Source organism: Lampris incognitus, chromosome 2 (assembly GCF_029633865.1).
Source record: "Lampris incognitus isolate fLamInc1 chromosome 2, fLamInc1.hap2, whole genome shotgun sequence".
NCBI lineage: Eukaryota > Metazoa > Chordata > Actinopteri > Lampriformes > Lampridae > Lampris > Lampris incognitus.
In genome coordinates, this window is record NC_079212.1 from 81,169,323 (window position 1) to 81,186,279 (window position 16,957).

General features: G+C 49.5%; 1 protein-coding gene across 1 annotated transcript in view; it reads left to right on the forward strand.

Annotated features, from left to right (window-relative positions):
- dgkab (diacylglycerol kinase, alpha b) overlaps window positions 1-7,433 on the forward strand; it is a 201,651-nt gene extending 194,218 nt beyond the window's left edge. Inside the window, 11 exon segments of the mRNA XM_056273361.1 lie at window positions 3,617-3,690; window positions 3,824-3,898; window positions 4,006-4,091; window positions 4,203-4,292; window positions 4,378-4,538; window positions 5,040-5,104; window positions 5,230-5,320; window positions 5,418-5,613; window positions 5,793-5,913; window positions 6,300-6,360; window positions 7,353-7,433. Coding sequence (XP_056129336.1) covers window positions 3,617-3,690; window positions 3,824-3,898; window positions 4,006-4,091; window positions 4,203-4,292; window positions 4,378-4,538; window positions 5,040-5,104; window positions 5,230-5,320; window positions 5,418-5,613; window positions 5,793-5,913; window positions 6,300-6,360; window positions 7,353-7,433 — 1,101 coding nt within the window.
- Window positions 7,434-16,957: the final 9,524 nt, after the last annotated feature.

Here is a 16,957-nt window from a genome sequence, read left to right on the forward strand (position 1 = left end):
TACAGAGGACTCAACGAGATCACGGTTCGCAGCAGGTACCCCCTCCCTTTAATTTCCACTGCTTTTGAGCTACTAAATGGTGCTAAGGTTTTCACTAAACTGGATTTAAGGAAAGCTTATCACCTTGTTAGAATAAGGGAGGGGGATGAATGGAAGACAGCATTTAACACTCCCAGTGGTCATAGCGAGTACCTGGTCATGCCGTTTGGACTTACCAATGCCCCAGCTGTCTTTCAGGCCCTGGTGAACAACGTCTTCCGGGATATGCTCAATGAGTTTGTTTTTGTTTACCTGGAAGACATCTTAATCTTCTCCCCTAATGAGCAAACTCACATTCAGCACGTCCGGTGGGTCTTCCAGCACCTCCTGCACCACAAGCTCTTTGTCAAAGCTGAGAAGTGTGAGTTTCACGTGCCCTCCGTGTCCTTCCTGGGTTCATCGTGTCTGAGGGGGAGTTCAGGATGGACCCAGAAAAAGTTAGCGCTGTTGTTGATTGGCCCACTCCCACTAGCAGTAAGGAGGTTCAACGATTCCTGGGGTTTGCTAATTTTTACAGGAAGTTCATCATAAATTTTAGTTCTGTTGCTGCCCCACTTCATTTACTGACCTCTTCTGAGCCTAGCTTCCAGTGGAACCCCCGGGCTGAGCTCGCTTTCCAGAGACTGAAGACCAGCTTCACCTCAGCTCCTGTCCTCACGTTGCCTGACCCCAACCTGCAGTTTGTGGTGGAGGTGGATACCTCCGAGGTGGGGGTGGGAGCTGTTCTCTCTCAGAGGTCGGCTTAGGATAATAAGCTACACCCCTGTGCCTTTCTTTCCTGCAAGCTGTCGGCCTCTGAGAGAAACTATGATTTTGGCAACCGTGAGCTGCTTGCCATCAAGGTGGCATTGGAGGAGTGGAGGCACTTTTTGGAGGGGGCCGAACAATCTTTTCTCATATGGGCGGATCATAAAAACCTTGAGTACTTGAGGACGACAAAGAGGCTCAACTATCAGCAGGCAAGGTGGGCTCTCTTTTTTCAACCGGTTCCATTTCACCATGTCCAATCGCCCTGGCTCCAAGAACTTAAAGCCTGATGCTCTCTCCCGTTTGTTTCCCTCTGAGAACTCTTACAAAGATCATACTCCTATTCTTCCTCCCTCGTGTGTTGTGGGTTCTGTCACTTGGTACATTGAGAGAAGGGTCAACGAGGTCAATGTGAACTGTCAACCTCTGGCCGGCTGTCCACCAAACCGGCTGTTTGTTCCTCCTGTCTTGCGTTCACAGGTCATCCACTGAGCCCACTCTTCCCGGTTATCCTGTCACCCTGGAGTACGCAGGACCTTGTTCATCATACGACAGCGGTTCTGGTGGCCGGTCATGGAGAAGGAGATGACAGAGTACATGGCAGCCTGTCCTGTGTGTGCTCGCAGTAAGGTCTCCCGACGCCCAGCTTCTGGTCAGCTTCGCCCACTCCCTGTGCCACATCGACTCTGGTCAGACATCTCCGTGGACTTTGTGACTGGTCTCCCCCCTTCCAAAGGTAACACCACCATCCTCACGGTGGTGGATAGATTTTCGAAAATGGTCCATTTTGTTCCCTTGCCCAAGTTGCCTTCGGCCAAGCAGAAAGCTGAGGTGATGCTGCATCATGTTTTTCGCCTCCACAGCTTCCCCAGGGACATTGTGTCTGACCGGGGACCACAGTTTGTGGCACAGTTCTGGCGGGCTTCCTGTTCACTCTTGGGAGCATCCATCAGCCTCTCATCTGGCCACCATCCCTAAACCAACGGTCAGACGGAGTGGCTGAACCAGGAGCTGGAGACCAGCCTGCATTGCCTCGCCTCTCAGAGCCCCCACACATGGAGCAGTCAGCTCACCTGGGTTGAGTATGCACACAATTCCCTCCCATGTTCCTCATCTGGTCTCTCCCCCTTTCAGTGTGCCTATGGATATCAACCTCCTCTCTTCCCTGCCCTGGAGAAGGAGGTCAGTGTGCCCTCTGCGCTGGCTCTGGTGTGCCGCTGTCGCCACACCTGGGCCCGGGCCCGACGCACTATGCTCTGCAATTCTGAGCATTACAAGAAGGCGACTGACCGAGGGCGGATCCCTAACCCCACTTACAGGAGTGGCCAGAGGGTATGGCTATCCACTAAAGACCTGCCTCTCAGAGTGGAGTCCCGGAAACTCGCTCCCAGGTTTGTGGGGCCAGTCCCTATTTCCAAAGTTATTAACCCAGTTGCTGTCAAGCTCAAACTCCCCAGAGCCTTGAGCGTCCACCCATCCTTCCATGTGAGTCAGATCAAACCGGCCATAGAAAGCTCTCTGGTCCCTGCCTCCAGGCCCCCTCCTCCCCTCCGGTTCGTCAATGGTGGCCCTGTTTACACTGTCCGCAAGCTCCTGGTGGTCCGGCGTCGTGGCCGGGGCTCCCAATACCTGGTCGACTGGGAGGGATACGGCCCGGAGGAACGTTCCTGGGTCTCAGCCAGCAACATCCTGGACCCCTCCCTCATCCGGGACTTCCATCGGGCCCACCCTGGCGACCCTGGGCCGTCTGGAGCTGGCCGTAGGGGGGGGGGGGTACTGTCACGCCCCGTCTGGATAGTTAAGTTATCTTTTGTTTCTCCCAGTGTTCTTTGTCTTGTACTTCCTGTTTTATTTTGTTACTCACCTCTTGTCTCGTTTCAGGTCATTTACTTCCTGCCCTCATGTGTCTCCCTCCTGTGTGATTACCTGCCCTGCCCTAATGTGTTGCACCTGTGTCTCATTGTCGCCTCTCCTCCAGAGTATATAGTCTTAGTGTTCTCTTCCTTCTCTGCCAGTTCGTCTTGTTCCTTGTGACAGCGTTCCAGCATTTTATCCCTTGTGTGAGTTTCCTAAGCCCTATAGTTTCCTGACCTGTTTTTTGCGTTTTCGACCATGCCTTTCGCTTGCCGATTTGGTCACTGTTGCCTTGTTATCTGATCACCTGTGTACCGACCTCTTTCCGATTAAAAGGACTGATTTTTGTGAACTTAGACTGAGTCTGCGTTTTGAGTCCAAGCCTGTGGTTCAGCACTGACAGTAGGTGGAGCTGGAGGTGGCAGAGTTGAAGATGCTAATACTAGTATTTTCATTGAGAGTGATGAACAAGGACAGGATTAGGAACGAGTATATTAGAGGGACAGCTCAAGTTGGGCGGCTTGGAGACAAAGTAAGAGAGACATGATTGAGATGGTTTGGACATGTGTGGAGGAGAGATGCTCGGTATATTGGGAGAAGGATGCTGAATATGGAGCTGCCAGAGAAGAGGAAAATAAGAAGTCCAATGATGAGTTTTATGGATGACAGAAGACATGCAGGTGGAAGGTTTGACAGAGGAAAATGCAGAGGACAGAAAAAGATGGAAACGGATGATCTGCTGTGGTGACCCTTAATAGGAGCAGCCGAAATTAATAGTAGTAGTAGTATTCTCCTCTCTGGTGTCACTTAATGAAATGTGATTGTATGTTGATTGTTTTGGATGAAAATCTGCAGCAGCATTGTTCTTGGTGGCACATGTTTGCCCACCGCTGCTGTAAAATGTGCCTGAGCTGTATCTGACAAAAAGGTTACTCACGTTCCTGTGGATCTGATATGATTTTATCTTTTTATTCAGATTATTCCAGTTCCAGACACCCATCCTCTACTAGTATTTGTAAACCCAAAGAGTGGAGGGAAGCAGGGTGAGAGGTAAACACCCAGAATGTGGATATCAGAAAAAAAAACAATAATCTTACCATTTTCACATCTTATATAAGAAAATATTCACTCTTTATTTGGTGCTCCGGTTTCAGTACAATAATTTAGTGTTTTTATTTCCCAGAGTGCTGAGGAAGTTCCAATACCTACTTAACCCACTACAAATCTACAACCTGTCCAATGGAGGTCCTGCCCCGGGGTAGTGCCAATTGACCGTCTTGGACTCAGAGGGAGAAGGATAGTTTAATTACACAGTTGGTTTGAGTTTATCTTTTTATGCATTAATATTATCTTTGTAAATTCTAGGTTACATTTCTTCCGCAATGTGCACAAGTACAGAATCTTGGTGTGTGGGGGAGATGGAACCGTAGGCTGGATTCTGGATGCTATTGGTACTGTTTGATCTTGGTGTTTTATTGAAGTGATTGACAGTACCACAATTTTTATCTGGATTATTATGGAGATGAGAAATTACCAAAATATCAACTCTTTTGGGACTGCAGATAAAGCAGAACTCCAGGTCCATCCTGCAATTGCTGTCTTACCTCTTGGCACAGGGAATGATTTGGCCCGCTGCCTCCGCTGGGGAGGAGGTAAGGCTTTTACTCAAAACAGTAAATCATCAGTCAGACATTACTTTGTAACACTGATGATGTCATGGTCATCCTCTTTTGGCAGGGTACGAGGGTTCAGATTTGAGTGAGATCCTGAAGGAGATTGAAGGTAGTTTGTTAGTGTCCATGGACCGTTGGCACATTCAGGTGATACCGGACGACCCCCAGGAGGCAGGAGACCCTGTGCCCTATGAGATCATAAACAACTATTTCTCCATTGGAGTGGTGAATGATAGCCTTAGAATTTAAGAATAAAAAAAAACGATTCCAGGGAAATGGAGTACATTTTACAGTATTACTGTTTCCTGTAACTCTTTCAACACAGTAATCAGATTACATATAATTTTGAAAAAAAGAAATAGGATGATTTCTCATTGAATTATTGGGAGACATGGTTACAGTTTTGACTGTGAAATTCCAGACTCTTGGATAATTTTACACAATCTGAAATTATGATTATTGTGGTTAAGGATGGTTGTAGTAATGCCTCTGGATTTTCATTTTATTACATATTCAACGTTATATGTGAAATGCTTAGGGGAAAAGTAACATATAAACTGAAAGTCATCAGATTGCAAAGTGTATGACCTAATCCAGTGGAGTAGCCAAAAAATTAAAATTCAAACGAGGTTACTATAAATGTATGATATAATCTCCAAAAAATATATGTTATGTGTAATATTACTTCACTCAGTCAGGCTTTTATGTCAATGTGTCTCTTGACAGAATGCCTCCATTGCTCACCGCTTCCACTCCATGAGAGAGAAGTACCCCCAAAGGTTCAACAGTAGGTAAGTGGAATGCATGTGAGCTGTAATGACGGTCGTAGCATTAATCTCTTTAGAGACAAACGTAGTGTTGAAGCTCTTGGTTATCATTACCAATGCTGACCTCTCATCTGTCTGTTTTATCAAAGAATGAAGAACAAACTTTGGTATTTTGAGTTTGCCACTTCAGAGTCCATCTCTTCCTCCTGCAGGAAGCTACAAGAATGTCTCACGATTGAGGTGAACGGATTTGAACTGTTTTGAGTAATTCATTTTTTATTTATAGCGTGACCTTCAAGTCCATGAAATATTTACACTGTTCATCTGCCTCTGCCAGTGCCATGGAAGACCTCTGGACTTGAATAACCTGTCTCTGGAGGGCATAGCTATCCTCAATATACCCAGCATGCATGGTGGCTCCAATCTGTGGGGTGAATCAAAGAAGCCTGAAAGGACAAATGTATGTGATGTATGTGATGAAGAGCCTTGTGATGTCATTACTGACCATGAGCTTCTTAAAATAAGCTCCCAAGGTGAGGCTTGTCCAACCAGACATATTTTGATCTATTTTGAGTCAGCCCTATTTCCAACACACACACACACACACACACACACACACACACACACACACACGCACACACACACACTTGGCATATTAAGTTTATTTCATATATTGTTTGACCTTGACTTGTGTTTCACTTCTCTTTTCTAGATATGAGTGATAAGCGGTTGGAGGTGGTGGGACTAGAAGGGGTCATAGAAATTGGCCAGATCTACACTGGATTGAAGAGTGCAGGGCACAGACTGGCACAGACCTCTCAAATTACCATCAAGTGAGATACTTTATTTGACCATTGTGCTTTAACCAGACATTCATAACAGTGGCGGCTGGTGGTAGCAGTTTCTTTTTGAGGGGGGGGGGCTCAATTTACCTTGGCGCAGCACACCTGACAGCTGCTGTAATGTCCACACAGTCACAGAGTTATTAAGAACGACAATATGGCCTAAATCTATAGGCTATACTGTCCTTCTTAATAACTCTGTGACTGTGTGAACATTAAAGCAGCTGTCAGGTGTGCTGCGCCAAGGTAAATTGAGCCCCCCCCAAAAAAAAAAACAATTGTTAGCACCAGCTGCCACTGATTTATACATACATACATACATACATTATATTTACATTTCCTGAAGATGTGTTAGTTGCATCTTGTCCCATGACTAGAACTAGGAAAGCCCTGCCGATGCAGATTGATGGGGAACCCTGGATGCAGCCTCCTGGCACTGTAAGTATTACTTAGCATTCAGTTTCCGCGTTGTGTAGATTTATGTGCATATGTACACTGCAGTAGTTGAAAATTTAAAGTTAAATGGCCTTAGGGAAGACTGAAACATCAACATCCCAATGCCTCCTGAGCGACAGGATCCATTCTTGGTGATGTGTCTCTGAGCAGCACATGATCCAATCATTCCAAAGCAACTAGCTCAGTGACCTAGAGGTTTGATTGCCTTGCTTGTGAGCAGCTGGTTGGTGCTTCAAAGACAAGTTTTATTGGAGCTTTTAGAAAGGAGACATGGTCCCTCCCTGCTTGGCACCAGGATTAACTGTTACAAATGAACACACTTCTCATGGTGTAGGTTACTTGTACATCAATGTGCCTCAATCCCTGCAAGTTACAGAAGGTTCTATAAGCCATTTGATGCAAAAAGCAGATGTTAGCTACTATATCTCTAGGTTAAGGATCAATGTGAAAGGAATTTGCATCCAATTAAAATTCATTTCCAACCAAATAAAAAAGCTGAAGTCAGCATGCTCAGGTGGAGCAGTGGATCATTTTGCTAGCATCCCAACAATGGGCTTCTCAATTCAGAACCTCCAGCTCAGCAAGGCATCAGTGGGAATGCAATGGATGGATGGATGGTAACCCTGGGTGGGGAACAGAAGGGGGTATTCTGCTTCACCATTGCTACTAGTGACTCCTTCAGGTCATATGGTTCCTGGACAGCTGAAGGGGATCTGGGGAAATAGCATGACCTCAGCACGTGTCACATGTCCCCAGGGGGATGCACACAGAAGTCTACACCCTCCACAACCACGATAACATGTCATTATGGGATGGGACTTTAGGAGAACAGAGACCTGAATATGTCAAATTAGGATGGAAAGGGGAGAAAAAAATGCCGATGATATAGACAGCTGTTTTGACAGCAAATATGTTGATTACACGTTGTCAATTTCCTGTGATTTTATAGTCATGTTTTTCTTCATTTAATACAGATTCGCATAACTCACAAGAACCAAGCGAACATGCTCATGGCTGCATCAACAAAACCATCTGGCTTCTTTCACCTCAAGTAAAGCAACCAAGTTATTACCAATTACAGCACAAAAACACTGTACAGTCTTCTAAGAAATACTGCAAAAGACTCAAAATATAAATGGGGAAATTGGTGAAAGGTACAAACCCTTTGTTATATTATGTAAGATTTTAATTTGTTTTCACTTAACTATCATATGATATGCATTGCTAGGCATATGTCAAAGCTAATACTATTTTAGTACTAAATTATTTTTTTTTACAAATAATGCATAATGTAATATCATTACACTATGCATTATCAAAGGGATAGGAACCGAAATGTCCCTTTAAGGTCCAACGAGAAAACATGCACGGCAACGAAAAGAGTCCAGTAATCCACTTTGCAGGTAATCCACAACAAACAGAGAAAGTACAAGAAAACTCACTGGTAATCCAAATTGGGAATGCAGCAGGATGATTCCACAGGGAAAAACTCCACAGAAAAAATAGTAAATCCAAGGGCTGAGATAAACTCGAAGAGAATGCACAGGGAGGGAAGAGTAATAACTTCACCGAGGAGGTTACAGCACGAACTTGCAATGAGCTCTGGGAGACCAGCAAACTTAAGCCCAGCCCTGACGAGCTGATTGGCTGCAGGTGCGGGATGAGCCGACAAGCTTCAGGTGTTAGACGGAGCGCGCCTAGCTCATTCCCGTTGACAAGCGTGCGGCCACGTGGCTGCTCAGAGGTCCCAGGCGTACCAGCGAGATAAAGTTGGGAAGGGAGCAGGGCTGGGAGAGCCGTAACAGTACCCCCCCCCTCCACGGGAGCCACCAGGCGACTTGCCAGGCTTGGCGGGATGGGAACAATGAAACTCAGTGAGCAGCCCAGAGTCCAGGATGAGCTGATGGCAGACCCAGCTACGTTCCTCCGGACCGTAGCCTTCCCAGTCCAACAACTACTGGAACCCCCGTCCTCGGCGCCGGACGTCCATCAGCCGGCGGACCCTCCACTGGGGGTGCCCATCCACGATCTCAGGGGGAGGAGGAGCTGGGGCCGGAGGCATCAGAGGACTGTGGGAGACAGGCTTAACCCGAGACACATGAAAAACAGGATGGATCTTCATGGAAGCCGGAAGCTTCAGACTCACCACCGGGGGACTGAGCACCTTCCTGATCTCAAAGGGCCCGACGAACCGGGGGTTCAGCTTCTTCTCGGTGGACTGAAGCGGGAGGTCCTTCGAGGGCAGCCACACCCTTTGGCCTGGTTGGTACGTAGGCACTGGGGACCGGCGTTGGTTGCTCCCCGACTGGCGCGCTCAGCTGCCCGGAGCAGAGCAGCTCTGGTCACCTCCCAGACGCGACGACACCAGTTCAGATGGGTCTGCACGTAGGGAACTGCCACTTCCGACTCCTGTACAGCAAAGAGAGGCGGCTGGTAGCCCAGGGTCACCTCAAAAGGTGAGAGGCCAGTGGCAGAGATGACCAGGGAGTTATGGCATACTCGACCCAGGGGAGGAACCGGCTCCAGGAGCTGGGCTTCTTGGCGGCAACGCACCAGAGGGCAGACTCCACGCTCTGGTTCATCCTCTCCGTCTGCCCGTTCAAACCAGTATCACGCCAAAGCGTGTAATACATATGCCGGTCCAACGTATCAATGTCTTGGTTTGCCTCACTCAGGCGTGAAAAGTACACGCGTGTATGAAGGTACAGTGCTATCTCTGATTGGCTAACCCTAACCCTAACCGTAACCTCAACCAACCTAACCAACAGAGGCAACGAGTACTAGCCAATCAGAGGCAGAGTTCCCGGAAAACGGGTACGAAAAAAAATCATGCAACCCCCCTAACCCTAACCTGGCTTCACCTCTTAATCATCGCCCCCTGCTGGCACTGCACCTTTATACACGCATGTACTTTTCACGCCTGAGCGAGTCAAACCGTGACACTGACACGTTTCGACCGGCTTGTGTATTACACGCTTTGGCGTGATACCGGGTTGGCCCGTTAGTCTGTGGGTGATATCCAGAGGAGGGACTAACAGAGGCACCCAACCCCTTACAAAAAGCCCGCCATACCTGGGAGACGAACTGGGGCCCTCGGTCCGAGACGACGTCCAGGGGAAGGCCGTAGAGACGGAACACGTGGCTCGTCAGGAGGTCCGCCGTCTCAGCAGCCGATGGGAGTTTGGGGAGGGCCACCAGGTGCACTCCCTTACTGAAGCGGTCCACCACTGTCAGGAGTGTTACCCTGGGAGGGAGGCAGTCCGGAGGCGAAATCCAACGCCACATGGGACCAGGGCTGGCTTGGAGTTGGAGGGGCTGCAACAGACCCGCGGGTGCCTGGTGAGAGGCCTTGCTGCGAGCACAGATGGAGCAGGCCTTTACTAAGTCCCTGACGTCATTCTTCATGGTGGGCCACCAGAAACGCCGACCCAGGAAGGTGAAGGTGTGGTGGACACTCGGGTGGCAAGCAAACTGACTGGCATGGCCCCACTGAAGAACCCGGGACTGGACTGAGTCCGGGACGAACATACGGCGTGGAAGCATGTGGCTCAGGGCGGGATGGGAGCGCAACGCCTGCCTGGCCACGGTCTCGATGCCCCAGGTAACAACGTCAAACACCCTGGCCTCAGGAAGGATGTGAGCCGGCTCCTCTGTAGCTGGCTCCCTCCCTGGGTGTTGTCGGGACAGGGAGTCTGCCTTCGTGTTGCGGGACCCGGGGCGATAAGTCAGCGTGAAGTCAAACTGACTGAGGAAGCTGGCCAACTGTGCCTGCCGACCATTGAGACGCTTGGTTGCTCAGATGAACGTCAAGTTCTTATGATCAGTCCAGATGGTGAACGGCTGTTCCGCCCCCTCCAGCCAATGGCGCCACTCCTCCAGAGCAGCCACCACTGCCAGCAGCTCCCGGTTCCTGACATCGTAGTTCTCCTCGGCGGGGAGGAACTGGCGAGAGAAGAAAGCACATGGATGGACCTTCTGGTCAGACGCTGACCGCTGGGAGAGGACAGCCCCCAACCAAGTGTCCGAAGTGTCCACCTCCATGATGAACTGCCTCTTGGGGTCGGGGTGGAGCAGGACCGGCGCGCTGGTGAACCTCTCCTTGAGGGACTGGAACGCAGAGCGGGCAGCTGGGGCCCAGATGAACGGCTGGGAGGGGGAGGTCAGCCTGGTGAGAGGTTCTGCCGCGCGGCTGTAGTTCCTGATGAACCTCCGATAGAAGTTTGCAAACCCGAGGAAGCTGTGTAATTCCTTCCATGATGTGGGATCGGGCCAGTCCACCACAGCCTGGATCTTGCGGGGGTCGGCCCGGGTCTGTCCCTTCTCAACGACGAAGCCCAGGTAGTCAATGGAAGGGAAATGGAACCGGCACTTCTCTGCCTTGACGAAGAGCCAGTTCCGGAGGAGACGTTTGAGTACTCGGCGGACTTGCTAGACATGTTCCTCGAGGGTCCTGGAGAAGATGAGAATGTCATCGAGGTAGACCACCACAAACTCGTCGAGCATGTCGCGGAGAATGTCATTCATGAGAGCCTGTAATACCGCCGGGGCGTTGGTGAGGCCGAACGGCATGACCAGGTACTTATAATGACCCCGGGGTGTCTTAAAGGCTGTCTTCCACTCGTCCACCTTCCGGATCCGGACCAGATGATAGGCACACCATAGGTCCAGCTTAGTGAAGACTGTAGCATGGGTGAGGGGCTCAAGGGTGGAACTCATGAGAGGAAGGGGGTACTTGTTCTTGACGGTTATCTCATTGAGTTGGCGATAGTCAATGCAGGGTCGGAGGCCCCCGTCCTTCTTCTTCACGAAAAAGAATTCAGCTGCCACCTGGGAGGACGAGGGCTGAATGAGCCCCACTGCCAAGGACTCGGAGATGTACTCGTCTATCGCAGCCTTCTCGGGGATGGTCAGACTGTACAGACGACTGCTGGGAAGGGGTGCCCCAGAGTGGAGGTCGATAGCACAGTCATAAGGCCGATGAGGAGGAAGAGATTGGGCCCGGGTCTTGCTGAAAACCTCACCTAGCTCATGGTACTCAGGGGGAACAGAGGAGAGGTCGGGAGGCGGGGCACTAGGGGCACGTCGGGGGGATGGGGTGGGAGCAGCCTGGAGACATTGGGCATGACAGGAGGAGCTCCACTCCATGATGGTAACGGAGGCCCAGGCGATGTGTGGCTCATGCTGCATGAACCAGGGGCACGCTAGGATCACAGGGACTAACGGGGACTGGATGATGTAGAACCGAAGTCTCTCCACATGGTTCCCTGCTATGGTGAGAGAGACAGGGTGGGTGCGTTGGGTGACGCTGGCCAGGCAGCGCTCGTCCAGTGCGAAGGCCTCCATGGGCTTCTCCAGCGTCTCTAGCGGGATGTTAGCCTGGGCAACAAACTCTGAGTCCAGGAAACACTCATCAGCCCCCGAGTCGAGGAGTGCACCCACCGAGAGCCGCTGGTCAGTGTTGTTTGTTTTTCTTCCCTGCATTAAATCGCCCTTCGGGTTATCCTGGTGCTCTGTTGTCTGTCTGTCCTTTTGGGTTTCGCTACACTGGCCTCTGGTCTTCATTCGTGATACGTAACAACCACAGTTTAAGAAGACTACTTTTGGTCAATCAGCATTTTCAGTAAAAGTGGTTGGAAAGTGGAATTCCCTTCCCCCTAATGTCAGAGAGTCAGCCAGTTTTGCGGTGTTTAAAAAGCGTCTTAAGCTTTGGTTAAAATCAGCACAAACGTGTAATCACAAATACATGTCCTTTCTTTAATATTTTGCACATACTTTAGATTACACACAGGGTTTTTGTTGTGCTTTTTATTCAGAGTAGTTACTATATTTTTCTTAGTCAGGAACAGCCTAGGGTTCTGGCTGGAACCAGCCCAGGTGCAACATGACCGTAGACTGTGTGTAATTTATATTAACCTGCCATTGAATATTCCAGATTGATTTTTATAGCTGTTGTCCTATTTTAGGTGAGATTGTTATTCATTGATGTTTCAGGTCAGATTACTATTTATACGTATTGTTGCTGAATAGATTAAATCCATATATATTATGTTGTTGTCATATAGGCCAGATTGCTATGTATATCCACTATTTTAAATAGATCAGATTGTATTTATTGCTTTCGAGATTGGTTTTCTGATGTATTGTCATGTTTTTATTTTATCTTGATTGTTCTTTGTCTGCCTGCCCAATAGTTTTCTTATGTATTGTTATGTTTTTACTTCTGTATTAATTGTTGTTTGTTTGCCTGCCCAGGGAATGCAGATGCAAATTAGCTGCCAGCTAACTCTGGTGCGATTGCAAAATTGTGCGTTGTCCCTGTCAAATAAACAATAAACTAAACTAAACTAGTAGCCCTGAGTTTTTCTGGGGATTTGTGGAGGCCTGTGGCGTCGATGGTGTGTCCCAGATAGTTCCTGAAAAACTCACACTTTTTCTTCTGCACCTGGAGGCCAAAGTTCTCCAAGCGACTCAGCACTGTCTCCAAGTTTTTAGATGATCGGCGTCATCCCGTCCAGTCACTAGAATGTCGTCCAGAAAACAGTGCACATTAGGAAGCCCCTGAAGAACTTGGTTCGTTACTCTTTGGAAGCTCGATGGCGCTGACATTATTCCAAATGGCAGCCGGTTGTAGTGGAACATTCTCTCGCCCTCCTGGACCAGCACCTGCAGGTAAGCATGAGAGAGATCTCCCCGGGGAGCAAACAGGGGAGGGGAGCAAACAGATCTTCTATTCGGGGACTAGGATAATGTTCAGCACAGAGGGCAGGGTTGACAGTTACCTTAAAATCTCCGCAGATGCGTACACCCCCCTTTTTCTTCATGATCGGCACAATGGGGGTGGCCCACTCACTGAACTGCACTGGGGAAATAACACCTAGTTGTTGCAGGCGCTCCAGTTATGCTTCCACTTTGGGCCTGAGTGCATATGGGACCACACGAGCCTGACGGAACTTTGGTTGATGTTCTAGCTTCAGTGTCAGTGCTACTTCACAGCCCTTCAGAGTTACCAGTTCGTCTTTGAATACATCTGCATGTCTGCATGTCGGTGTAGCACGTCTTCCAACGTGTCTCCCCGCATGTGATGTATGGATCTGACAGTTTCTATTGATCTCCAGTTCAGTCTCAATCTTCTCAGCCACTCGCGCCCGAAAAGGGGTTGTGCATCAACTTTTACCACATATAGGGGGAGTCGTGCTCTTTGTTTGTTTATCTGCTTTATTTTCCTGCTTGCTCTCTCTGCATGTGCGTGAAATGTGGCCTTTCTTACCGCAGCGGTGGCATATCTGATCTTTGTAGAAACACTCACTTTCGGTTTGATTTATCCTGCAACATCGAGTGCATCTCCTCCACGGAGTGACTGGAAGGGACATGGCATACACTTTCATGAATGCCATGTCCCTTCATGTAACATGTGACACCATGGAAGAAGGCATTCAGTAAAAAGACAGTCACGCTGAATCAACGTGCTTCTCCGTCTGAGTTATTGTGTCGCCTCATTGTTAATCTCAATAAACAATACATATATGACAAAGAGATGCTTCCTCTGATTGGCAACGAACACTACATACAGAATTTCAGGTAACACTTTAGTATGGGGAACATATTCTAAGTAAAAAAACTTAATTACTAGTGAATTAGTAATGATCAAGATGTCACTTTAGTATGGGGAACATATTCTAAGTAACAAAAACTTAATTTAGAGTAATTTAACACTATGAACACTTGTAGTTTTGTGTTTTGTTATGTAAGAACAGACCATATTCATTAAGTGTTAGTAAGGGAGAATAACTGTTCTTGTGGTACTACCACCTTATAAAGTCCATACTAAGCAAAGCATATTGAGATGGTACTACTAATAAGCAATAATTCTGAGGTTATAGAGGGAAAACTCATAGTTAATGGCTTACTGGTTGTATAATAAGGCCATGCAGAATAAGGCATTAATGAGTACGTAATAATGACCAATTAAGAGCCAATATGTTGCTAATTCGCATGCTAATAAGCACCTAATTAATGGTGACTATGTTCCCCATACTAAAGTGTTACCGAATTTCACGTACTATATACCTTGCAGTAATTTAGCCAGGACATAGACTGACTAGCAAACGTGATTGCATCAAGCTTGAATAATATTTTCATTATCTACAAAAAAATAAAATATAATATTAACGTTATTTTGCCACAAAGGCTATGTTTTGAGATCTTTTTAAACGGGCAGAACGTTAGCTACCTAAAAATGCGCTAAACAGGGCCTTAGCCGGGCCTTAGCCGGGAAAATATTTACCCCGAGAAGATCGTGCAGCGACACTGGCCGACACTGCTAACTAGCAACTAGCACTATTAACCTAGCCACATGTTGCTAACTTGCTAACGTGGATTCTTCGTTGCCACAGCGTTGTAGTGGTGTACCGTACACGTCGCATATTTGTTATGTTCGCGGACGGAACTCACTGACTTACTCAAATACGTAATAAAATAGCAGGAGCGAAGCGGACTTTCACTGTGCTGTGGTAAGACACAAAACCAGACCGGAAACAGCAATGCACAACATACATAGCACACTGGCCTCCTCTAATGGCAACCTAGGGAAGTGTCCAGAGCAGACAAACACAAGTTGAATTTGGTTAAATATTTTGAGGAAACTTGTGGCCTTAAAAAAAAAGTGGGTGTTGTGGAGTTAGAAAACAACGAGACAGGAGACGTGAGAGTAGACGTAGTCGAGGTAGTTTACTAGCTCCAACTTTGCATGTCATACATTCGACAACGACACTGAACTCTGTACCGGAAGCGGAAGTGCATTATCTCTTAGGTGAATGTCTCTAGTTATATAGATGGGGGTCACCACACAGGCCCCCCCAGAATTCACCTACACAAAACAATGCAAAACAGCAAAAGCGCAAGTCATGAACATAAAAATAGACTCTACAACAGAACAGTCAATGACATAGTGCAAAGTCACGGGGAAAGCAAGTGACGAGTCGGGGGGCGGACCCTGCGGCCATAACGGCTGCGCTTCACAGGAGGGGAAACAGATGGGCCCGAAACCCGGGCCATAGGCGGGGCCGAAGCAGGAACAGAGGCAGGTGCCGGGGCCGACCTAGGAGGGCGTCCCCGCCGCGGGGGTAGGGCCAATTGCATTGGCTCCCCAATGTCCAAGTGAGCGGGCTTGAGACGGTCTATAGCGACCCGCTCCGGCCTGCCCCCCATGTCCACCACAAAGTTCTTATCCCCCGCCTCCAGGACGCGGAAGGGCCCGTCGTATGGGGGCTGCAGCGGGGACCGATGGCTGTCGTGCCTAATGAAGACGTACCTCGCCGATGGCAGATCCTTGGGGACGTAGGACCGGGGGAGGCAGTGTTGAGACATCGGAACGGGAGCGAAGGCACCGGCAGCGCTCCGGGACGCACTGAGGTGAGAGGCGGCCGACCAGAGAGCCGTAGCATCCGGAAGAAACTCCCCCGGAACTCGCAGGGGCTGGCCATACACCAGCTCAGCGGAGGAGGTCTGGAGGTCTTCCTTCGGGGCCGAACGCAGGCCGAGCATGACCCATGGAAGCCGGTCCATCCAGTCGCAGCCAGTGAGGCTTGCCCGCAGAGCGGCTTTCATGTCCCGATGGAACCGCTCACAAAGTCCGTTGCTCTGCGGGTTGTACGCCGTAGTGCGGTGAATCTTCATCCCCAGGTGCTCAGCGACCGCCGTCCAGAGCTCCGAGGTAAACTGGGAGCCCCGGTCGCTCGTGATGTCACCCGGTGTGCCGAAACGGGCCACCCAGCAGCCGATGAACGCCCGTGCTACCTCTGCTGCCGTCATGGAGGACAAGGGAATAGCCTCTGGCCACCTGGTGGCCCTGTCCACAATAGTGAGGAGGAACGTATAACCACGGGAGGGGGGCAGGGGACCCACCAGGTCAACATTGACGTGGTCAAACCGCCTCTCTGGAACCACAAACGGCACCAAAGGGGCCTTGGTATGGCGGTGCACCTTGGCGCGTTGGCACGCCACACACGAGCTGGCCCAGGCTCTAACATCCTTACGGAGCCCAGGCCAAACAAACTTGACGCTCACCAGCTTGGTCGAGGCCTTCACTCCCGGGTGGGAAAGGCCGTGGACGGTGTCGAAAACTCGGCGCCGCCAGGAAGTAGGCACCCTGGGGCGCGGTTGACCGGTGGAGATGTCACAGAGGAGGGTGGTGTTGGCCGCGTCGAACGTCACGTCCTCCAGCCGTAGCGCTGTAGGGGTCGACCGGTAGTCTTGAACGGTCGCGTCCTTGGCTTGGTCCGCTGCCGTAGCGGCGTAGTCGAGTCCCAAGTGAACGGCGTTAACAACCGCCCGTGAAAGGCAGTCGGCGACGGAGTTATCCTTGCCCGACACGTGTTGTATGTCCGTGGTAAACTCGGAAACCGCCGCGAGATGGCGCTGCTGACGCCCAGACCACGGTTCTGAGGTTTTGGCCATACAGAACGTCAGCGGTTTGTGGTCCACGAAAGCGGTGAACTGTCGGCCCTCCAATAGGAACCTAAAGTGTCTGGTTGCGAGGAAGAGACCCAGTAGTTCCCTATCAAAGGTGCTGTATTTGCGC